Here is a 25,888-nt window from a genome sequence, read left to right on the forward strand (position 1 = left end):
CATGATTCCTATTGAACGTTCCTCATCTGGCAGGCTAACAATTCCAGTATTTCTAACTTGACAGCTGAAAAATCTGTCTTATATTAATGATGTTTTGTCAGTCTTAACAGCAACTTTATTAGACGTTTGCAGTGCATCGTACTGGGCTCTGATAGGACTTCTGAGATGGGTCTGTGTTGCCCATAGAGAAGTGGCCAGTGCTATTTTGTGATAAGCTGAAATAAACTTGGGTGGCGCTAATGTGGTCAAGCTGTAGTGGCACATCAGTGTTGTAAAATCAGGTAGCCCTTGGGAGAGCTACACTAGAGGTGATACTCGGATTGACTCTAGCCCATGAACACTTGGAGACACACCACTGGCAGAAGTCCTGTGTGCCAGGTGAGGTACAGCTATGCGTGAGAGGGTGCTGACTGCAGCCATGGGTCTGCAGGAAGGGCAGCGGAGTGCTCAGCCTCTTGTGCCAGCTCCAGCAGGGAAACACAAGTTCGGCCGATTCACAAAACTGGCCTCTGAACTCTGTACCTCTTGGACTGCAGGCTGTGGAAGGAAGGGTTGGGATTGCTTTATCTTGGATCTCGTTAGTGATTCCCTAGTGGATTTTCTCTGGCAGCCTTGGTCTGTTGCAGCTTTTTGGTTGAAATACTGAGTCAATGACAGTGAGGTTTCACGAGATGACTAAGCCATTTAAATGCCCCTGATCCTTTTCCTCCAGCTCCTTCTGTGCCATGTTTTGCAACCTGTTCCCTCGGTGCCACCTTAGTTGTTCCAGTGAATGCTAGCAAAGTAGTTATTCAGGATTTGGTGCAGTACATTGTCTTGTGAGGGGGTTGTTTTTGTTAAAAAGAAATCTCTCTCCTCCCTTCTGTCTGCCAAAACCAGGCCACATTTATTTTGCTCAACTTTTTTGTTTTCAATGCTCTGGCTCTTTTTTTTTATTGACTTTGACAGATTTAGACGACTTAATCTCAGAACTGTCTCAAGAAAACAAGCAAAAGTTCAGACTGACTCAGATAACCGTTACGGCTTTTACTGATTAATAGTTCAATAACAATATGCTTGTTTAAACATAATTTTGAATAGGCTTCCTATTTCTAAGTGCTTTTATAATAGGAATAATGATCATAAGGTGCTATTAACTTGTAAATTGAAGGTAAAATTTATGAAAGCTTTGTGTAGAAACAGACGCAAATTGAAAACAAGGTCCTAAAATCTGTTTCACTCTGTGTTATTGCTTCAATTATTCTGTTAGTTTTACAATCTAATCTAAAACTATCTAAAATTCCCTGTGGCAGAAAATATGGATTGTTCTTGAGGTTGAGGATGCTCTGTGTCTATATGATTTCTGCTGATTTTAGGAATACAATGTGAGTATCTATGTCTGCCTAAAATCTACAGAACCAACTTGACTTCAGGGTTTTATTTTGTAGATACAGATTCAGAAAAACATTAACCCACATAAATCCCACAGTCAAATCTTTGGGGCTTAAACCTGCACTTAAAGCACTGGTGTGCAAGTGTGTATCTGTGCTCTCCTGAGCAGGGAGGATCTTCATAACATGATGTCTTAAGTCAGAGCCACAAAATAGGAGGATGAACATGGTAAAGTGACCTGAATGAGAGTTTACTCAAAGTGAAACATCCTGAAAATTTGTGTGTTGGCCTGAGGTAACTTCAGTCTATTCATTTGTTTCAAATAAATTACAGACATAATGTTTGTTTCCACTGAGTGAGTAAAATGCATTTGATCAAACAGAAATTATTGTAAACCTAACCACATGAGTAGGTAATTTAGTTTCTTCTGTAGTGATAAAAGTTTTCATTAATATGAATTGATATAATTATTCTATTTTGTTCCATGTATAATGTACGCATCCCTTATTCATTAACTTCACCATACTGAGTAAAAAGCAGTTACTCTTCACAGAATACTCCCAGACAGAGAGAAGGTGTGTGGGTTGTTTGGAGGTAAAATTCACAATGCTAAATTTGTGGCAAGAAATTAAAGACAATAGTTATATATGCAGTGGTTGAGCAGAGTTCTCGCAGACTTTCTAGAGATATATAATCATATAATCATAGAATCATCTTAATTTTATTTATATGTGTGTGTTTATATAGATACGTATGTACATACACAGATGTGTGCCCTCGTGCATGTACAGAGTTCAACTTTCTAAGAAAAGTTGGTTTAAAATTATTATTTTATATATTATATGTAATATATGTATTTTATTTTAAACTGAGTTTTATATATATTTGATATACATACACAAATGTGTCTGTATATATGCATGTAAAAAGTATGGTGTGGATTAATGTCTTGATATAGGTACCAGGTTGTATCTGTGATGTTGGGTTTAAGTGATGTTCCCCTATTTTTATTCTGAGCCCATTGTACACTCACTTCTCCTGCTGGTATGTAGTACGCTTGTATGGCAACAAAAGTGCTCCTGGAAGAGGCCTACATGAGTTATTTTAGTGAACTGTGTTGCATAATTATTCCTCTCAGTCACACTTTTCCTCAAGTATTTGTTTTACACAGGTGCTCTTTCTGTACCTGATTACACAAAGGGTATAATAAATAGCAAAACAAGAGGTATAAAGAAACTTGTACTTAAAAGAGATCAAAGTAAACTAGACCATGCAGTCCTTTGGAAATCTTGGCCAGCTCTCTTATAAAAAGTGCTTCTCAAGCAGAAGGTATTTAACTACTGTATTTATACAGGCCTTGATTGACAGTTCAGTTATTAACCTCATAAAAACACAGCAACGTAAACTAGTAAGAATGTTTATTCTAGCACTTCTATCTGAAGGAAAATGAAAACCAAGATATAGTGGCATATTCTTAGTTCTTTGTAAGTATTTATTTTAGGGCTCTGTAGCATAAAAGAATGTTTTTTCAAGTCAGTGAGCTTAAACTATTTTGCTTACTGTTCTGGGATTTAAGTATTTTCTAATTCTTAACAAAACAAATGTTAGGTTTATTGAAGGTGCAAAGTGACCACATCTGTATTGAAGGTGCAAACCCAACATCTTTATAGTGAGTCTTCTCTCCCTTTCATAGTGTTTTTTGTTTCATGTGGGGTAAAAATGAAATCTGAATTGTTTTTTTGTAACTAACTTGACATGGTTATAGAAAAGTTGTCCCTTCTTGTCACTGAAGAGGTGTCCTGTATCATGTTAGGTCTAGAAAAACAAGTGATCTTTTGTATCCTTGCTCTTGGGCTTATTAGCTGATGTATCACACCTTTTTTTTTTTTTTTTCCCCCCAGTTGTCTTTTCCAAGCTTCATTGCGGCTTTTCAAGCCTCCCCCAAAAATTGCATGGCCGTTTTGTCTTCTGTGGGTGCACTAAAATTCTCTTATGCATGTGAAATGTTTGTCTCAAAGCAGCTTCTCATGTGTCCTGAGACAGGATACAATTTCAGGAATTTAACTCTTAGGTATGTGCTTTAAAACAAAATTATCCAAAACAAACTTTTAAAATTTATATATAATCTTTATTTCTAAAGGAACTTGCCTGTTGCTATTGTCTCTGCCTCTTACTAAGAATGGGAATGATTCTCTGATTGTCGTCCAGAGGGACTGCTAATAAAGAGCTTTCATAAAGATATACTATATCTGAATTAAACAAAATTTTAAATGGCTATTTTTATTTCACATCAAGCTAGTATTTTAAATACTAGTGTACCTTGTGGCAAAAATAATACTTTGTGCTGAACTGAAGACTAAGTTACTGACTTACTGAACACCGGGTAAATCTGAAGAATTTTGTTGTTCTTAGCAAGAGCTTTTGTTTACTGGAATTGCTGTAGCTAGCGATAGCCAACAAATACAGGAAGACAAGGAAAACACTGGTCTGTTAAGAAGACAAGATTAAAACCATGGTGCTGGTGTGGGAAATAGCTAAGTGGAATCACAGAAACTGTGAAGGGATCTCTTGTTCCTATTTGTTTGATTCCCATTCAAAGTATGACTGTTAGCAACGCCAGATCAGGTCAGCAGTGGCTTTGGATGAGTTAAAAACTGCTATGGATGAAGATTTCACAACCACTCTGAGCAACATGTTCCAGTGCTTCATCCCCCTTCTAAGTGCAGAATATTTTTCCTGTTGCCCAGTTTAGAACTCCCAAGCTATGATATGTGAGCATTGGTCCTTTTTATACTGTCTGCAACTACTGCAAGAAGTTCAGCTTTCTAATCTTTGATTCCTTCAAGTGGTTGTAGTCTGCTGTTGCATCTTCCCTAGACCTCCTCTTTGTCAAACAGAACAAACCTGGCTCCTTCAGCTTCTCATAGTGCATGTACTCTAGGCCCTGTCCATCTGAGCAGCTGTTCGCTGGATGCCCTCCTGTTTCTTCTAATTTCTTCTGAGCCTTGCAACCCAAAAATGGATGGAGGATCCAATGTACAGCCTCACTCTGCCTAATAGAGGAGGGTAATAACTTCCCATGATCTGCTGCTGCATTCATCCTGATGAACATAGTCCAGTATGTGGTTTGCCCTGTTTGCAACAAGGACGTGCTGTTGGCTCATACTGAGCTTGGCATCCTCTGTAAGCCCCAGGTTCTTTCCCGTGGGGCTGTTACTGAGCCAGTTGGTTTTCTGCCTGTGCTGATCCTCAGGGTTATTCAGCCCAGGTGCAAAACTTTGTGTTTCTCCTTGTTGAACTGCATGAGGTTTCTGTTGGCCCCAACCCTCAAGTTTCTCAAGCTCTGTCTAGAATGAACTTCTACTGTTTGGTGTTTCATCCACTCCCACTAATTCAGTGTTGTCCACAGGTCTGCAGAGGGTGCTTTCTATCTCATCAACCAAGTGGTTGATAAAAATGTTGAGGGACGTAGGGGCCCCAGAACTGACCTGTGGAGTATCCCACTGGTTACCAGCCAACAACCAAACACTAAACCATTGATACCCTTTGGGCCTAGTGGTCCAGCCCGAATGCTTTGTTTATCCAAGCTGTACTCTCTCAGCTTCCAAATGAGAAAGCTGAGTGAAGCTGAACCCATTTGACAAGTACAGAATTTTGTAGTTCATTTTGAAGTTTTCTGCCTTAATAAAAATGTAGCTTAACTGCTTTCCTTAAAAAATAAGAAAGAACAGATTCCAAGAATGATTTTAAAATTACGAGAATTGTTTTATCAGTTGTCACAAATCTGTTTGAGTTTCATCTGTTTGAGTGCTCACCAGACTCTTGGATTCTCTGCATTTATGGACAAGTTTCTTTAGGTTGATTTCTCTGTCAGTTAGAACTTTATGGATGTGAAACTCTGAAACCTGACAAGTTTGGAGCCTTTCAGTAGCATGTATGCTCTCTTCCCAAACTTCAGTTATGGTGATTGCTCTGGAATTTGCAGATTACATCCATGAGCTGACTGTAATGAGTCACCTTAGGATAAATTTAAGATTCTGGTCCTCTTTTCTCAAGTCAAATGAAAACTGCAAATCTTTTGGAGGTTTTTTGTTTTTTGGGGTGTGGGCCACCTGTTCATGCTTTCAGAAACAACGCTGCAGACTTCAGTTTTTTTTAAAAAGGAGTATTTCACTTAAGTGTTTTCACAAGCAAGTTTTTAAGGGTGATCACTGAGTGTCTGGAACTTCTGAAAGGAAGTTCTAGAAAATTTTCTGTACTCGTTCAGTGTGCATTTTGGAATCTGCTCGCATACAGTCTAGTCTGATGACATCAAGGCTGAGATTTGAAAATTACCACTTGCTAATTTTTATATAATTCTTATCAGCAACAGTTCAGCACTAGTTGAACTTCATGTGTTTATCTTAAAGAAAGGGCTGGAATTTCCATGCAGACGAGCATGTCAGAAAATCACAGGAGCACAGGGTAGTAAGGGTCCTGCTGGTACATTGATCCAGTTCTTTTCATAAACAAACTTGCTATGCTGTTCCTTTTATAAACTGATCAAGTCGCATCTTAAAAACAATTTGCTTTTTCCCATTGTTTCTGCAGGAAGAATCCTTGAATGCCACCTTCCCAAGTAAAACTTCGCAAGAATCTTGCTGCTTTGTTCGTTAGAAACTTAACTTGTACTGTATATTTATTCATGGCCATTTAATATTCATTTGTTCTTATGCCAGCATAGTCCTTTATTTTCCCTCCTGATGCTTCCCTTGAGGTATTTGTGGATGCCAGTCATATATCCCATCTGTGTTAATTTTGCCAGACGAAACAAGCTGAGGACTTTAAACCTCCTCTCAGCAAATTTGATTTCTATTCCCTTGTTCACATGAGCAGCCTTTTTTAAGCATCTCTCTTAGCTGGAAGTTAGTTATGAAATATTCCAGTTTATGTCCTACCCGATTGTTGGAGAGTGGCATTAGTACTTTCTTGTCCGTACTGACTCTATCAGGGTTGTGTTACAGAATCACGTTTGCCCTTTGTCCTCTGGATAAGGGATCCAAAGTACCACCTGAGATGCTTGAATCCTTTTACTATTTCCAGCTGATGAGCTCCTAAGCTCAACATACTTTTTTATTCAGTCCTTGTATATGCAGTCTTTTTATCTGCTATTAATTTCATGTTGTTCTAGTATTTGTGTCCTCAAGATACCCAGCTTTGTTTCATAGTGTTTTAATCTTCCCTTTCTACAGACAATGCCTCATAACTTCTGTTTCATTGATGGATTTTCAATGGTACGCTCCTGACTCTTTTACTATGGTCTTCAATGAAACTAATAATAATATTGATGCCAACAATAGATTAGGTCCACCAATAACTGACTTGAAGGATGTTCTTTTGGGATCTTTAAGTCCTGTTCCTTCTCTAACTAACCCATTTTATGTAATTGCCTATGCCAGTTGCAGCGTGTCAGACTTCATTGTCACTCATAGAGATTGCACCAGAGTTTAGTCTGTTAAACTAAAACTAGTTTCACCATGGACCTTGTGTAGCTATTTCCTCAGACTGCATTGCGGGATATTGTCTCTTTCCTGCTGGTTTGTGTGTCTCCCAGAAAGCCCATGAGTTTTTTAGCTGTGGAGGAACCATATGAGAACTGGATCTCTGCTCCAAGCAGGGGCTGCCCTGCTTTTTATTTTGAAGAAAATTTTGAGTAAAAAAAATTGCAGATTTCAAACATTTCATTTGTTGAGATAACATTCAGGAGAACTGTATGGTTTTTTTCATAGTTTAAGGAAGGCAAAAGAAGCAAACACATAGAATGTGGATTATCTTCATAAATCTGTCATTTTGAATGGCAGTTTTGTCAAAGTCAGTCCTAGTTTTTAAATGATTTCATCAGCAATTGTCCTTGCAGTGCAAGGAGGAAATTGGATTCTGTTTCTGCTTTACTGCTCTTTAACATAAAGAATCAGCTGACATATTATGGTTAATGATTCCAATGTAAGGATTGGCATAGCAACAGTAAATTTTACAGGAGACAATTAAAAGATGATTTACACAATTTCATGAAAACTACATTCTTTGTAGTGTGTATATTGTTTTTTTTTTAAAAATTCCAGTTCTATTTGTCCTTTTTAAAAAAATTCTTCTTATTTTTTCCCCGTCACAGATCTGACCATGCATTTGTCAACTGACTTGAGATGTTAGCAATATTTATGTCCAAAAAGAGCACCTTGCTGCCCTTAGAAGATTTATTATCTTTAAATCTCACCTATGCTAAACTCAAATATGAACCTGTTTACTGCAAATGTTCTTTAACATGTCAGTTATTAAAAGCAGTGTACAAGGTTATAAAGTGTTCAGTTCTTCTGAAAAATAAATGAAAGAACAGAAGCAGGTAATCTTTGACACATGTTGCAGTAAAATGATACATGTGCCCCAGTGTCACAGCAGAATTTTAATCTCCTGGAGTATTCTCTTAAGTGTACAGGACAGCTTAAAAAAACACTGCAACATCCATGGTTTTATTCTTAAATGTACTTTTTTAAATGCGGTTAAATAATACACACACTTATTATGCATAAAGATGGAATATTTATTTAGAAAGACACAGGTTATATAAACACAGATACTAATCCTTGCATTATGCAGCATCAATTCACTACTCGGACAAACATAATATAAAATGACCAGAGATGTCACAGTTCTCAGTGGCATTTATGAATTTGGTTCTAGAAGTTTGATGATACTGAATGTCTTTACAAGAAAAGCAGATGAAATGAAAACTTGTAAGTATGTGATCTTTAGCTTAGTTTAAGCCACCCGAGGTTCTACTCTGAAAAGTGATAAAGCCAAAGAACCAGTACTAAATGAATGGAAGAACTGACAAGAGTATAATAAGGGCTTCTTGTTTAGGTTATTTCAGAGAAAAGTAAAACTGTTTTTTGCATTTTTCCTAAAGAAACATTTATTAACACTGCAAACTATATTCCTGTTCATGCTTAAAATAGACTTTTCCTTTAAGTTTTATAGATTTGCAGTTCTGATTTCAATTATGTCTTTTGTTTTAAATTTTACTACTACAACTAGTTGTTGATTTTTTTTGTAATTTAGCTGTGATTCATTGTTGTTTTCCACATGCTTACTGCTAGGAAACAGATTCTGTCCTTTTTAGCATCACAAGCCTTCAGAGAAACTTCTTGCCAATTTATATGAACTCTATGTTCTGTGGAATATCTTTCTTGCTGTCATCACAACCTTCTTTTGCTCTTAAATAGACTCTGGAGAAGATGAAGATGTTTGACTCAAGGACAGGCAGAGAATAATTAGGAGTGGTGGGTGTAGCTTGATTCTGTATGGAATGGTAGAGAAGATACCTCTGTGTGACTGTGTTTTGTTAATGGAACATCTCTTAAGGTGGGAAACCTGAGTGAAAATGGGAAAGAAACTCACATATGTCTCCCTTTCTACATAAACACTCTTGGTCAGTCTGTGTTCGGAGAAATGCTAAATATGACTGCTGTCTCTAGCCATCAAAATCGAAACTTTTATGCATGGGTTGTACTCTAATTTGGTCATCTGGCTTTTCTGCAGAATTGCTTGCATATGACAAAGCATTAACATTGTTAAACTGCAAATTATCTGATGTGTAAATATTGCATCTTCTTATTTATATATCACAGTGTTTTGCATGTATACAGCTTTACAAATTAATTTTATAAACGAATTTAGGAGGATATGAGTGCTTCTATTAGTTTATCTCTTGGCCTTTTGACGCTAAGCATCATTTTAACTATATACTTAAACGACATTTTGCACTGGGGAGAGGGATTTTATTGTAAGCATCATCAACCCACTGATAACTTTTCTGTTTTGTAACAGTACTTCCTATTTCAGTAAATAACCTTGAACTAGTCCATTGTTTAGGTCTCAGTAATCCCATTTGAAATTCTGGATTGTGAAATTGCACTACTTAGGGTTACTAACAGGAAAAAAGAAAATACTATTACAGAGCCTGTGGTAGAACATACTGTCAAGGATGAGCTCCAAAGCAATATAAGAATAATTTCAGTTGGACCTGAGGAAAAATATTAGTGTGTTAAGGCTCTTCCCAGTTACTTGTCTTATAAACATGTTTTAGAGTAAATAAATCTAAAATCCTGTGATCTGCAAAATGTTGGGTTTAAGGATTTAATTATGGTAGCTACATTGCCAAAAATCTGTGTTTGAACTGTGTCGGTGACTAATGGAAAGATAGTTATCTGTATTTTTAATTTAAATCTATTGTTCCTTGTCAGATATATTTTAGAAAAGGATGAAAAAGTTTATTCCATGAAAACTGCTAGCAGTGACTTTTGGATTGTTCTAGTTAACATTTAATTGACGTATTCCTTTATAGGAATGTCAAGGACTTATGTTCTTTTAAAGATATGGATAGCTTATTAATTATGAAGCCTAACTCACATTTGTGAGTACGGACATGCATGAGTGAGTCTATATTTCTAACACAACAAGAGCCAAATCTTAGTGCTGGTATTATTTTTTTAAAGCAGTATAGTTTTTGATAAAATTAATAGAAAATATGTGGCTTAGTGTTATGAACATTTTTGAGAAGCGGAACCGTTGCATTTTTTTGTTGTTCCAGTCTCAGTTACTGTACACAGATACTTGTGCGTGCCCAATAAAAGGTACATGTTTCCAGGAGCAACAAGCATGGTCAGTAATCAGAAATGAAACCTCTAAATATCTCCATATTTTATTCTACCTGTAGCTGTTTTGCTTTTTGCTCGTTCTGCAGTTGCACATTTCCCTGCCTTGACATCTCCAGGTACTGGATTTGCACTCTCTCTATTTTTGAGAATGCCTTCTCATTTTGCAGCCCTTCTGCTAATGCGTAGTTGTTCTTCTTCACTCTCAGAACTGGCAGCCCTTTGAAATCATCCCTCAACAACCAGTCTGCTCAGACAGTTGTGGCTTCCCCCCCCCCCCAAAAAAAAAAAAAAAGGTGTCTTTGGGCATCTCTTCTGCAGATACTGCTGATTGATGGTTTTGATTAGAATGCCTTCTCCCCTCATGTAACCTGTAAACCAAGTGGGAGGTTATGTAAGTTGCCCACTTCAGTAGTTACCGTTTTCTTTCCCTGTCAAAAAGATTCATGAAACCACACTAATTACAAAGAATTGTAAGGCTTTGTAAGAATATTCAGTCCTGTTATTTAATACTGATTCAAACTCGGTTACTGAATTTCAATAAATTAAAAATGGGCCTGTTCAAAATTACTTGTTGTGTGAGATGTTACTTGCACATAATTTTACACCTCTAAGCACAGGCCATAGGAAATTTAATCCCAATTCTACTTTTGCTTGATGCATTCAGTGGCACAAGAGGTGGAGGTTTCACAGCATTTTTTTATTTTTTAAAAATAAAAAAAATTGAGTTCTTATTTTTTCACATATAAAAGCTTGGTAAGATGGGCTCTTTGGCATTTACTTATGTATCAAGATCTTATGGTTTGTGTTGTCTCTGACTTTTACATCTTCTGTTTGTTAAATAATGTCTATGTGGAAAATTTAAGTTGTTTTGAAGAAGCTTTTAGATGAACTGGAAAAGTGAAGTTTTGGAATCTGAGTATGGGACATTAGCAGCATTCGTTGTCAGGAAATTACATGTGTGTTTCTGCTTAAATAGCCAGTGATTATCAGTAGTGATGTTTTTAAACCATCATCATTAGTGCTTCAGTTTATATTCAGTCACGGTTTGAATGCTTCCATCTAAGTTTTTTTAACAGAAATCTTTTTTGCAGTTATAGCAGCTCTTGCAGAATCCTTGGTCATGGTTTTAGTTACAGCAATTTGCTGTACTGTTCTTGCGTGCCTAGAGAAAGCTTCCTGTACTCTGTTTGAACATTTGTTTCCACCTAGCGATCTGGATTTGCCGTGTTTATTGTGTGGCCTGTGGCGAAGGCATGTTACTGAGCGCTGGAAGAAGCTGTGCTGGTGTTTGCCGTGTGCTGATTTACTCTTGCGTGATTTTTTTTTTTTTGGTATGCTTATTTTTACACACACTCAATCTTGCTGTCTCATCATGTTATTTTTCTAGACCTGGATCTATCTGCTAGTTGGAAGCTTTGTGTTGGAGTTGCGCTAACATGTACTTATTTGTCTTGGTTGATCATGTGGCAAGCAAACTCTACAGTCGGCTTTCTTCTTCTAAATGGATGGCCTTTTATTTATTTATTTCTAAAGGAAGTCTATTTTATCTGCATAGCATATATGTCTAATTAGAACCTCCCCACTCTAACATTTAAGTGTTTCTTGCTTAGATGATGCTAAATGGTTTCCTATAAACCATGAAGCCATCCTTTAGATGATCAAAGGGTTATAAAATAAACAAATATGGAAGATTTCTACTTGTCTTTTTTTAGCTTGGATTGATTTGCTGTTGTGGCTTGAACTATGCTGCCTTACTAATTCTGGCTAGGGATGAGTTCAGTAGGTATTGCTACATTGCTCTGTTTTGAATGTGGTTTGCTACATCTACACAAGTGAAAACGTGGCCTGGAAACGTCACCACTGCCATATGCTGGAAGCAGCATTGTGTAAAGAGAGCTAATGGGAGGTCAGACACTTCTGCCACTGTGTTTTACAGATCTTCGAGTTACTTAATTGCGATGCTTTTCAGAGGCAGTAAAGTATAAGCATCTGTTAGTACATGTATATTAAATATATTTTATTAGCTATTTAGTACATGAGCCATACTAAAGCAAGTGTAGTCTTCCCTTGTTCAACCAGAATGTTGTTAAAATAGTATCAGGATTTAAGCTGCTGTATCTTTTCTTTTTAGTGTGATTAAAGGGCTAAGGTCCCTTTTTTCCCAAAAAGGGCCGACCAGTTTAGCTGACAAAGTGTTAGTATGCACACATACAGACAGTTACTTAACTTGTGTAAACTACGCTGTATCATCATTTCTAATGAAAACATTGTGCCTTGTTTGAAAGGAGTTCATCACGTGTGCATGGTTCTTCTGGCACTCTGACTTCACTGGATCTGAAATCCAACAAGTATGTTGAGTACAACTAATTACTGCAGAATGCTAATGGTAGCTCGTCTTTATTCTCTTCTGCAGAATGACGGGAAGGGAGTTTTTCTCTCGGTTTCCAAGTCTTTATCCTTTCCTTCTCAAGCAGTTGGAGATTGTAACCAATACTTTGAACAGGTAAGACCGAGAAAGCTTTGAAATATAAAGTGCAATGAAAAGGTTAAACTGAGATGTGTCACATATACCCTAATGCTGTTTTCATCAGTGCTTCTTGAAACAATATAGTTCTACTAGTATCTTTTGCTAAGGCATTTTTTATCTACTTTTGCACATTGCAGTAAGCCTCTGGAGTATTAACTACTGTTGAGTAATTAGCAGTTGCTGCCTTCCTAGGATCAGATGTTAAAGAAAGTATATTTTTCAGGGAAAGACAGAAACTGGGTGTTTGTCTGTCTCATGTTTAACGATGAGACTTCCTAACATTTTTAAATGATACTGGGTCATAGGCCTCGTGTAACCGTAAATGAACACTTTCCAGCCTGTGATACACTGACTCTGGGGAAGGCTCTTGATCTCTTTTTAAGGACTCCACAAATAGTGGCTGAGCACTCCAATTTGATCAATGCAAATGATATCATTTGGGATGACGCTGATGCTGTTACCCCCAGGTTCATGAACTTTTGAAGTAAACCAGCACTGGCTTTGTTTTTTCTTAAAATGCTATGGTATAAACTGCGGAAGTTCAGCAGTTGATTTATGGGTGAGGTTCAGCTGTCTGTTTAATGGGCCTGAGATGGATACTTGGGAGCAGGAGTTGCACCAGTCATTGCATGCTTTGCAGTCTCTGCTCTAAGAAAAAATAGCGTGTGTATTCCATGCAGTGGTCTGCTTTACCTGACGTTTTGAAAGGTGACAGTGTCATCACTGGAAAATTGTGGGAAGTCTTTAAACTGAAAAAGATTGAAAGCTGCTGCCTGAAACATGGGCGTTGAATGCTTTTTTCAATGCACATTAAGGCTTGTATCTTATCATTAATCATTAACTAAATCAAGAAGTGTTAATTTTGACTTGGATTTCTGATTGTTTTTACAGTATGAATAGTAGCCTCTTGGTGTCAATGACAAGAACTATTCTTTAATAAAGCCTGCTATTTACTAAATACACATTTCCTTCCAAACTGAGGAAAAGACTTTCTTAACCATCTTTTTATAACTCAGCTTTCTCCGTTTGTAGAGAAAAATTACCTGTGCTGGTTTTTAATGTTATTTAAAAGTGAAGGCAGCTTACCATTATTAGGAATAAAGGAGGCTTGGGATAATGTTGGAAAGTGAAGGCAGCACAGGCTTAAGTGCCTTCATACAGGGGTCCACAGTGGTGCCACAAGAGAACTGGATGCCACGTTTGATCCCAGCAGGGTTTGCACTTTTTTGCAATAATCACCTTAGCACATCTCCTTGAACCAGAAATGCAGGAGGGTATTGTGTGTGGAAGAGTCTCAAGACTAGCATGAAGGAGGATGCTTTTTTCACCAAATGCTTCTTATCACTTTTTTATTTAGTGAAGCTGAGGAGCTGAAAATCCATCCAAGTCTGTTCCTTTTGCTTTTAATCCTGGGAAGGCTGTATCCATCTCCAATGGATGGCACTTACTCAGCGCTCAGCATGGCACCGTTTGTCCCATTTATTATAAGGTAAGGTGATTTTGTGGTGTTTTTTCATGTGATGGGAGTTCTTCTTGGAATCTTTGGATTTTATTTTTTTTTTTTTTTTTTTATAAAATGCCTTTTTAAGCTTCTCTTCAGCTTTAACTCTTAAAGGAAAAACTAATAGTCATTGATTGGATTTCCCTGTATTATTAATGCTTGTTTAGCATAGAAAGAATTTCAGCTCATGCAAGCCATTGTATGACTTGTTTGTAAATCTTCACCTGCAAATGCTGTACAGCATGACTGCTGCCACAGAGAGGCTGGGTGAAAACAGATGAGCTTGACTGACTTTAACAATGCAAAATTTGCTGTGCAAAATTCTGATGGGTTTTTCATTCCTGCAGAATGATTATTTGTAACATGCAAATGTAATGACTAACCTATAGATTTATAGATCTGTGTAAGTGTACATCTCAGTATCCATCCGTGTATGTAAATATTTACATATATAGCTAGATAAAGATATGGATATATTTAATATCTAATATATTTCTAAAATTACTTCTTAAGTTTTTTATACAATGTAACTTGCACTTATATGGTGGTTATCAAGATACTCTGCAGATAACACTTGCTATTCTATTACCACTGGTGTGCAATGGAGAGCCTGATAAGGGGGCAGTGCTGTGGTGGGTGAGGAGAAGTGAGCATAATCAGTATTTGAGAGGAAGTCTTGCTATCTATGTGAAAGCTTCAGAGCAATACGGTGAGAAAGTTCCGTACTTAATCTTGTTCCTTTACTAGTGAAAAAAGATAAAGTTACTGTTATCATAAGATCTGCCAATTTTTATTTTAAACTACTCTTTATGTTGGAAAATAATAATAGCTCTGCTTATTCTTCACGGCAGATGTATCTCTTGCTTCTTACTATGGTTTTTTCAATTTTCAAAAATAAATAGTAACCTACCATTTTTTCTTAAAGGAAAAAACCTGTAGTAAGAGTTTTTGAATGCACTGAATTTAACAATTGAAAATGTCTGGTTTTCTGCCGTATTTGAATCTTAAATACTTTTTTGGGAAATGTTTAAAACTGTATTTGTTGGTTACATCATTGATTAGCTCTGTTTTTATGTCTTGTTAATACACTGGAGAATGCTTATTTATCTTTTCATTTTTTTAAAAATACAATATTTCAGCATAGTTTCTGATAATGGTAATAGATTAACTTTTGATAAGCTTTTATAGCTTTTGAGTTTTGTCCTTTTATATATGTTAAGACCACTACTTTAGGCAAGGTACATACACCAGCAGAAGAACTCTTAACGTTTAATTAGCTTATTCTCTTGAGGTTATTAAAACCCATTCAGAAGATCTGGGGAGAAAAACCCAATAAAATCTTTAAAGAGACCTGTATGATTGGATCTACCTTCCTTTAACTGTGCTCCTGAAGAGTAGTGTGACAGATAAAGATGTTTTCTGTGTTACCTTTCCACTGAATGTGGCAGTAAGTGCTGTGGTTACAGCTATAAGATTAGAATAAAATTCTTATGTATTTCAGACAGAAAATTGTATGTGGGTGTAAAGACACTTAGCAAAGCATTGGCTTTTTTTTTTTTTTTATGGTTGGCAGGGGACAATACCAAGGATTCTGCAGGGGGAAATGTGTGTTTTTCTGCTGACTGCGCTGTTACTGGCTGTATTTCTGTGTACAGCTCTTATGCCCTTGTTCTGTGGATACCATTTTCAGTTCACTCTGACTGCATTAGTTGGAATACATAGGGGTCATTTACCTGGGTAAGATAAATATGTTGCTGGTTTCCCTTCTATTTCCTTTCCTATTTTGTATTCTACAGAAACAGATGAACAACAATAAAATTATTTCCTGTTCCTTTGGTTGTTCTTTAGAAGGTGGTAATGAAGATTGTTGTGAAGTAACCACTTAATGTCAAAGAGAAGGCCTGGTGACAAAGGCCCTATGCACGAAGCATTAAATTGGGTGTATCAACTGTTCCTTTGAATTGATCAGTGTAGTATCTACATATACGTATAATTGCATGGTAGCCCAATGCAATTATAACATTTGATTGCCATACTTTTACTGTGAGACTTTTACATTACTGTTGCTGTACCACTGTCAAGGAAAGGTACTACTTATGCAGTAGGAAGAGAGGAAAGGTGAATGTAACCCATAACTGATCTTCAGGCTCTTTCCAGAGTTCAACCCACAGTGAAGTGGCATTCATTTATTGCTCTGAGAGGATGAACAGAATGCTTCCTGTGTCTGCAAGCGAATGAGCAGTTCTCTGAACAAAACTGGGTTTAGCAGGAAGAATTCAAATGGGGCTTTTGAAGAGTTTCACTTAAGCCCGAGTGGAATTTTCCATGTAGTGGGAGTAGAGATGTGGTTGCTCTGACCGTGCTGAGATGAATTGCCCAATATGAGTAGGATTAAATGCTACAAGGACAAATCTCAATCTCTGTGCGCATACTTGTTACTCCCTGTTGAACTAGGGCATTTGATTACCTATCTGCAGTTCTATTAAAAGTTATTTTTTCCCCTTTCCCCTTGCAGATGTTTTATTTGGAAGGGAACACTTTGATTCACAACTTATTACCTCACTTTTTTTTTTTTTCCTTTAAGAGCTAGATAGGTCTGCTTGAATGGTTACTTTCTAAGATGAAGGAATGCACAGAATGTTTCTGATTAACAAGGGAGGTAATCGGGAGGTAATGTTTTAAGTATAAAACAAAAACATAACCTCCCTTTTGCCTCCCCCTCCCCCTTTCAAAGACCTGTAATCTTTTCAGAGTGATCTAAATTTGAGTTATCTTCTGTCCTCTTGTACCATGGCATTGACGGAGCGTTTGTTCAGTGTTAAATGTTCTGGGCTGAATGCTCTGAAGCAGTAAAATGTGTATTGCTGTATTGACTTGGATACCTTTCACTGATTGAAGTCTAGCCCTATTTAGGAGTGTAACTTTTTAATCTTCTAAGAAGTTTTTAAAAAATTAGCTTTAAAATGTCCAACAATGTAAGGTTTTTTTTAAAACTTGTTGGGTGTATGCGCCTTGTCTTCCACTTGACAAAACTGTTTTTAATTCTTAGTGAAATTTCCCCTTGGAAACTTTGTCAAATGACAGATTTCAAAGCAGTGTTGCTTCTAGGTATATTGTGTTGCAAGTCATTGAAGAAACTCACTGTCTCAGGTCAATTTAAATAGAAATGTGAAATAGAATGTCTTTCTATGAAATTTACACAGTTATGAAATAGACACTATTTTCTTGTGCAGAATTTTGTAACTTGTGTCTTTCTGTAAAATGGAGGAGCTAAATTCCAAAATCCCCTGGTGCTGTTCTCAGTTGGTGACCAGGGTAAGTGGCACCAGTCCTTTACAGCTGTTCTCTTCCCCCTCCTGCCCACTTCCATCCACTGCCCCAAACTGATACGGTGCTGTTTTGGTTTTGCACTCGAGTGAGCTTGTCATTAATACACAAATTACTGTGACTGTGAGTTAATGACAGACACTAAGATTCAAGGAAAACAAACTTGTGGTGAGGAAGAATTTGCTGTAGGATGGAGCATCGTCAGCTGCCCTGAGCACTTAGAGAAGGAGAAGGAGGGGGGAAGTACACGTCATCTGTGAGCAGACTGGCAGCTCAAATGCTATCATAGTAGCTGTGACAGGAAAACTCAAATAAATCTGTTATTTAAGTGAGCTGGTTGCATCTGCTAGAGGGTATGTGGGTTTACATTGATCTAGTTATCCCCTGTCTTGGAAAGGCAGAGAAGACAACTGAAGATGGTATGATGTTTTTTATTGGTACACTTTTTCTTTGAAGTTAACTACTTTCGCAGCTTGTTTGTCAGAACGGGCTCTGTGAAATCTCCTATTAGGCTGCTGACAAAGTCAGCTCGGTGAATTTCTTAAAATACACTCAGCTGTGTTTTAAGTGGTGTGAGATGTCAGGACAGCCCCCTGTGATCCCTTTCCCGCAGCAGTGCTGTGGCACTGGTGATGCCCGTCTGCTGCGTGGGAGCCCTCCGCAGGCACCAGCGCAGTGTCCCACTCCCAGCAGGTTCCGGTGAATCGCATCCTTGTGCAGTGCTGTGGGGCCTGCCATCCTGCCATGCCATTTGCCTGTGGGGCCAGGATGATGTTCCTTCGCTAGACTTTGGTTTTGGGGGCTTTTTGAAGGGGTTAGGCCATACTTTAAAGATCTGTTACCATAAGCATTAGGTGGACTTTTTTGAACGTGTTACTTGACCCACCTTATGTTTCTTAGCAGAGAATTACATATGTGCATGTGGCCCTCTGCAAGAAGTGATGCAGACAGTTGTCCCCAATTTCTTTCAAACTTGGGGGAAAAGGCAAAAAATATCCTAGAGGCTGTGATTCCCCATGAGTCTTTAGTTCCATACAAGTAATCACAAAACAGTAGGGGTTGGAAGGGACCTTCAGAGATCATCTAGTCCAATGCCCCTGCCAAAGCAGTAATGTGATACTCTTGGTTTTATTCAGTGTGTAAATACACTAAGTTTTGTTGACTTATACTTAAAATATTTTTAAAATCTCAACAGATGCCAGTCCAGACTAATACGCAGATTACAGAAGATTTTTGTCAAAATTTAAAAGCACAATAGAGGCTTCTGTTATAAAAGACCAGATTCCTTCAGTGAAGTCCAAGGGGTTCAATCTATAACATATAGATTCCATAAATTGTTCTGTACAAAATGCTATTTGGAGTTGGTATTGTCATATACCAACAAGCTTAGAAAGCTATTTAAAAAATACTGTTACTCGAAATACAAATTTCCAATAGAAATACAAGCTTGAATTTTAATCTCTTATAATCAGTTTTGTTTTGCAGTTTTTATTGGCCAAAGTGAATTGGGGTCTATCTTTAAAAATATGTGCTGGAAATACAAAAATAGACCTTCAGTTGCACTCTGCTTGATCCTAGTACAAAGGATTAATGGTTTTCAATCATTTTCTGATTAGTAAAATGTTTAAGATCTTCCCCATGTAGTGAAGCAACCTTACAATGTTGCATAATACTGTATCCCCCAAATAGGGTTTTCAGTTTCCAGAGATACTTACTGTATTTACATTATTTGCTGTCTTTTGTCATTGACTGATTGCTGTGGTTTGACCCCAGCCAGCAGCTAAGCACCACGCAGCCGCTTGCTCACTCCCCCTGGTGAAATGGGGGAGAAAATCAGAAGAGTAAAAGTGAGAAAACTCATGGGCTGAGATAAAGACAGTTTAATAGGTAAAGCAAAAGCCTTACACACAAGTAAAGCAAAGTAAAACATTCACCACTTCCCATTGGCAGGCAGGTGTTCAGCCATCCCCAGGAAATCAGGGCTGTATCCCACGTAACGGTTACTTGGGAAGACAAAACACCATAACTTTGAACAGCCCCTGCTTCCTTCTTATCCCTTTGGTCATTCAGGGTCAGCTGTCCCGTCTGTGTCCCCTCCCAACTTGTTCTGCACCCCCAGTCTACTTGTTGGCAGGGAGGTGTGAGAAGCAGAAAAGGCCTTGACTGTGAGCGCTGCTCAGCAATAATGAAAACATCCCTGTATTATCAACACTGTTTTCAGCACAAATCCAAAACATAGCCTCATACAAGCTACTATGGAAAAAAAATAACAACTCTATCCCAGTCAAAGCCAGCACACTGGTGTATCTCTGGTTCTTGTTGCAAATCATTGAATTCTATGTTTTAGGCAGTTTGAAAAATGTGTATTAAATAAGTGAGATTGATCCAGGTATATTTTACCTTCTTGGGAAGTGGAGCACTTGACCATGAATTCGGGGGCACTCTAGGAGTCACAGTTGTGTCTTATTATTTTATAAATCTGTGAGAGCTCGCTTCTTAAGGAAACATGTTAAGGAAAAAGACCCAAGCATAGTAATATTAATATTCTAGAAGGTTGTGTGAATTTAAATATTTACTTATTAATAATGTTACTTGCATGTGAGTATTTGGGTTCCTCTTTCAAAAAAGCAATTACTTTCATTGTCCCGTGTTGTGTTTAATTATGTTAAATTATATCTGGTTTATCAGGTGTCAGGTCTGGTTCTATTGTAGCCCTGTGACAAAGCTTGTATAGGCTTCGTGGGAATTGAGTCTGGGGTAAGATGGAGTAATAAATAAACAAAATTCAAATGTAAAATCAAAAGTGTCTGTGAGACTTTGAAGTAAGTTTAAAACCTTACACTGAATAACGAGCACAAGAGATAGGGGAGTTAAGGAGATCTGATAACAAGATGTCTTCAGTTTGTTTGGGAAGAGCTTGACTGAAGTAATTGATGTGTACCTTGTTAAAATTGCTGTTTATATAAGTTGTTTAAATACAGTTTCCCTAAATTTTGTTTTGTTTCATACATGTACGATTGCATATGTGGGCTTAGTGCATCATCCTGTATTATCTGACTAGAAAGCAGTCATTTGACTTTCTGTAAGATAAATACTGGTATCTTTTGGTAAGTGGCCAAGCCAGATAGCTGAATGGTTGTTCTTCCTCTGCCTTTCTCCTCTTTTTCCTTTATTTTAGTGTAGCATGGCACCAGTAAGTGAATTGATGTTAAAACTCGCCTGTTTTCAACTGTCATTTCTGTAAGACTGGGAATCTTATCCGGGTCTGATAAGCAAAGAGATTTTTGTGGGAATGCCTTTTCATATTAGATGAAAAGAACTACATGTGTTTGTTTGTAGCACTGTTGTATTAAAATAGCTGCTCTTGATCACAGTCGTTTATAAAAGCATCTCCCTGGGTTTCCATATCACATGCACATCTTCTCAGTCTTTGGTCTCTGGTTTTTTCCTTTGTTGTGCCTTTTTTTTTTTTTTTTTCCCTTCTTAATCTAATGTCTGATCAGTATAACTGCTTAGCATTATAACCTTCTGCAATCATTTATTATTTGGAATCCCTGTGATACCAGGAGCAGGCTCTGACCCATTGGAATGCCCTGTGCTTGCTGTGGAAGCTTATGAGGCAGACCTGCCATTGCAATACAAAGACAGACATCTTTTTGATGATAGGCAAGGTTCCCAAAATACATGAGCTGGCATAGGCATTTGGAAAGAGGAGCAATGTACACCCCTAAAACAGACATCATTTTTTAGATTCTTACTGTATTTTGTAGTGTGAAATCTCTTGCATGATATCTAAGATGGAAGTTTTGCATGGCTGGGGGAGAAGGAGGGAATGTGTTTCTCCTCTGGGCCTAACTCCTGTTTTGTGAGTTGGGACTGGCTTGGAATTCTTCCATTTCTACTCATAGTCTGTTCTCTGTGAAATCTTGATTGCATAGTGATTTGTACTGATCTGTAAAAATATTTATGGTTCACTGTAAGTATATATTAATAAGAAGGTTTTTCGACTATTTTTGTAGCATCTGTAAACAGTTTGTCATTTTTTGCATTTTTAATAAGTTCAAATTTTAGTGCTAGAGAAGACTGCAAAGACCTTCTGATCAACCAAATATCGTTTTACATCTTGTATGTTCTTTGCTATATTCCTCAGCCTTTTCTCTTGAGCTGTGGGAAAACATTCTTTTCATGTTCAAGTGGTGCTGATGGGAAATATTACAACCCCTAGGTATTCATTATTGATTCCGTATTCCAGTTTTTATTATGTTCATCAATCTGTTTGCTGCTCATTGGCAGATTATAATCTGAAGCAATTTAGGAAATATTCACAAACTAGGGAGGTGTCAGATTCAGAGGAAAAAAAGTGCCGCCTAGCAGAGAGGTGTTCATGACTACTGAGAGCAACAGTATCTTTCTCCAGTATTGCAGACGACTCAAGAGGGCCAGTGGCTGGGTTCCTAGGTTAAAATTCGATGTGTGCTACTTCTTATTTGAAACATGATCCAGCAAAAAATATGATGGGGTGCTCAACTGTCAACACGGTTGGTAAAGTAATTGTATTATTCATTTACATCCTTAAAATTAGGCAGTCAGTAGGTACTTTGCTGGTCAAGATAAGTAGCCAAATAGTACCATTTAGCTTGTCTTACAGAAGAGTGCTGAGACTTGACAAAGTGCTGAGACTTAATTTATGTATTCAACATCCCTTTCATCAAGTTCAAAATAATGATACAGTTTCTAAAACAAAGTAGTTTGTCTACATTCTTTGTTGTGTTTTATCCTAACTGTTTTGGTAGTAGGTGGTTGTGGTTTTTTTTCCATTATTCTGCAGTTGTGAAACATCGTAGTAACTTCAGAAATTAACAAAGCTGAAATATGGTAGTGAATGAAAATTTTTCTTTTACGTGACCTTGAGTTAAGAGCAGGTTTTCTTTCTCTCGAATGCTGTGAACCAAAAACTGATGAAAGGAGGCTCTGACGTCATGTGACTTCAACAAATAGTTAAATAAGCCTAGAGGTTAGCTACCTGGAGATGTTATTTGAGATTTCTTGATGGGAATGCAAGAAAAGAGATGCCATTTAAATTGTGTCAGTGTAGAATCATCTAGGTTGGAAGGGACCTTTAAGATCAACGAGTCCAACCATTAACCTAACACAGCCAAAACCACCACTAAACCATGCCCCTAAGCACCGTGTCTACCCATCTTTTAAATATCTCCAGGGATGGCCATTCCACCACTTCCCTGGGCAGCCTGTTCCAATGTTTGATAATCCTTTCTGTGAAGAAATTTCTCCTAATACCCATCCAAACCTCCCCTGGTGCAACTTGAGGCCATTTCTTCTTATCCCATCGCCTGTTACTTGGGAGAAGAGACTGATCCCCACCTCGCTACAACCTCCTTTGAGGTAGCTGTAGAGAGAGATAAGGTCTTCCCTCAGGCTCCTCTTCCCCAGACTAAACAACCCCAGCTCCCTCAGCTGATCCTCATAAGACTTGTGCTCCAGACCCCTCATGGGCTTTGTTAACCCTTCTCTGGACATGCTCCAGAGTCTCACTGTCTGTCTTGTAGTGAGGGGCCAAAAGCTGAACACAGTACTCGAGGTGGGGCCTCACCTGTGCCGAATACAGCAGGACAATCACTTCCCTAATCCTGCTGGCCACACTATTCCTGATACAGGCCAGGATGCTTGTTGGCCTTCTTGGCCACCTGAGCACACTGCTGACTCATGTTCAGCCAGCTGTTGACCAACACCCCTGTGTCCTTTTCTGCCAGGCAGCTTTCCAGCCACTCTTCCCCAAGCCTGTAGCGCTGCATGGGGTTGTTGTGACCCAAGTGAAGGACCCAGCACTTGGCCTTGTTGAACTTCATACCATTGGCTTTGGCCCATTGATCCAACCTGTCCAGATCCCTCTTAGAGCCATCCTACCCTCAAGCAGATCAATACTTCCGCCCAACTTTGTGTCGTCTGCAAATTTACTGAGGGTGCACTCAATCCCCTCATCCAGGTCGTTCCATAGCAAATCTCCATTTGAAGAGCACATGTTTCTGTTGGTCTAAAGTTTACACACAGTATTAGTAACAGTTTTGACAGGCTTACATGTTTGAGATCTTAGTTTGTTGGCTGCCTGAACCACAACAATTCAAGTTTCTGTTGTTGATTCAGCGTGGTATCAGTTGGCATCTTTTTACAATAACCTAGGTCTTGGTGACAAGAAGAGAGAAATGCGTATAATTTGCTCCTAGAAAGGCCTTGGAAATATATGGAGAAACAACTGGCAAAAAGCTTGTGGACAGCTTTCCCAAATAAAAGTCTGTGTACATTGCCTGCATGTTTCCTGCAGTATTTACAGGTACTCTGATTCATTTAATGCTTGTGGGGAAAACACTGCCTGTACAAAACCATAAGGTTTTATCTTAATTACCCAAGTTGGAAGAGTAAAATACTTAACACAGTGTATAAAGAGAGCAGGAGTTTGGGCAACCGTTAACTTCACTTTAAAGGAAATAGGTAAGAATTTAGAGGTTTAGTACTGCATAAATAACCTAAAATTAAACTTGTCCATATTTGTGTTCAGGTGTTTTCTGGACTACATTCATGTGTTGATTATAGGCCTAAGGCCTCCAGCAAACTGCTGATACTTTTGTAATGTTTTTCTAATTGTCAGGTAAATACTGAGATGCTATATCAAAACTCAGATTATTCTGGGGATTTTTTGGTCCTTAATTTCAGACTAAAGAACAAAAAATTGTATTAAGGCCAGTTACAATACAGATTTCCACAGTGAAAAAAGTTTTTAAAATTAAATGTTTTGGATAGTTTAATTGTTAAGGAGCACAGATATCTAACGAAATGGAAGATACTTCTGTTTCCTTAAAATAAAACTGCAAACCAGTAAAGGAACAAAAGAAACTTTAGGTACTTGTATAGCAAATTATTATTCATATTAAAGGAAACCTTACTCTCACGTTAATGAGTAGGTACCATCCTGCTGATTTGTCCCCAGTATGGAAGTCCAAGTTATGTTAATTGTGTGGAAGCACGAGTGTATTTTTTTTAATGCTCTTTTTGGACCTCTCTTTGCTTGGAAACCTGTAATTCTGCATTTGAAAGTTGCTAAATTTAATCTTTCAGGAGAGAACTTGAAGGGTAGTATGTAATCATTATGATTATTTTTCTTTAAAAGTCCTTTTTTGAGTTATTTAACTTAATACAGATAGCACAATGCTCTTGAATCTAAACAACCAAACTCTTTCTAATAGGAATGGAATCTGGTGCTAAATACTTTTCTCTGTGATCCTCATCTGTGTTTTCCCTTAATGTAATTTCATGGTTTTAATTCTTGCTTTAGAACTGATAACATGACTTGTACTGTATAGCTGCATGGTGGAGGAAAAGGAAAACCTCTTTCTCATACAATTTACTGTGTCTATACAGAATCAGACAGAAGCTTTAGTACAATTTTCTCTTTCCAGTTGTTAGGACCTTGTGGTATAACTAGCTCTAGGATTTAAAGGACATAATCTGTTTGATTTTTATTTATTCATTTATTTTTAGTCAGTTTTATCTTTTAAAAACCCTAGAGTCTGTGAAAATGCTTTAACTAGCGGGCAGTTGGTTTGTTTGAATTGCAAGTGTGCCCTTTTCTCCCAAACTCTTTCTGTGATGGTGGTAGGACGGTTGACTTAGACGCCCCTTCTGCAGAATGTTCCCTTCCTCGTTGTTGAGCCTGTTCTCCCATTGTTTCTGTTCCATTTTCATGGCTGCTGCTCCCGATTCCAACATTTTGTGAAGGCAATGGATGTGAATGTATTTCAGCTGAAAACAAAATGGTGATGCTGTGATACCATCTATAGGACTGCGGGTACAGTATTGTTAATAAGCAGTGACGCAGTAGCGCACAGATCGCTGTGAGAACATCCACTGAACCTGGAAATAGATATTCTTCTCCTTGTTAATCCTTCTTCTAACAACTGTAGGTATTACTTAATATAATGGACGTATTTTCAGCTGCAGGTGCGATTTTTCAAATTAATTCTACTCATTTGTTTCTGTGACCTTCATATAACAGGTAATCCTTATTTGGTTTGTTAATTTGGGTAACATAAGGTCTATTGAGGGGGAGTAATAAGAAAGGGAGGAAAATAAGCACGGAGGAAACACCTGCAGTTCTTTTTTTTCCAAAAAAAGTTTAAGATATTTTTATTTACAGCTAGTGTTCTGTTGTTTGTAGCCAGAGTAATAAATTAGATACTTTGATGTGTGCAGAGGAGTATGGAATCTTTGTGCCTTATGAGAGTTGGTCATAAATTATGTCGGTTAGGAGGGTTATTCAGGATCTAAGTGTTAAAGCTGGAATGGAGCAGTGGAAATGCATTGAATCTACAGTTACACAAAGTGAAACCTTCTCAGATTTATTGACTTTTTGTTCTTGATCATGGACTGTTTGAAGTAAACATGTTTACATCCAAT

At 37.7% G+C, this 25,888-nt stretch overlaps 1 protein-coding gene across 1 annotated transcript in view; it reads left to right on the forward strand.

Annotated features, from left to right (window-relative positions):
* THADA (THADA armadillo repeat containing) overlaps positions 1-25,888 on the forward strand; it is a 162,629-nt gene that overhangs the window by 40,119 nt on the left and 96,622 nt on the right. Inside the window, exons 26-27 of the mRNA XM_074166315.1 lie at positions 12,478-12,567; positions 13,949-14,080. Of these exons, the coding sequence (XP_074022416.1) occupies positions 12,478-12,567; positions 13,949-14,080 (222 nt within the window). The remainder of the gene's footprint in view (positions 1-12,477; positions 12,568-13,948; positions 14,081-25,888) is intronic.

The sequence above is a fragment of the Numenius arquata genome, chromosome 2 (genome assembly GCF_964106895.1).
Source record: "Numenius arquata chromosome 2, bNumArq3.hap1.1, whole genome shotgun sequence".
NCBI classification, from domain to species: domain Eukaryota; kingdom Metazoa; phylum Chordata; class Aves; order Charadriiformes; family Scolopacidae; genus Numenius; species Numenius arquata.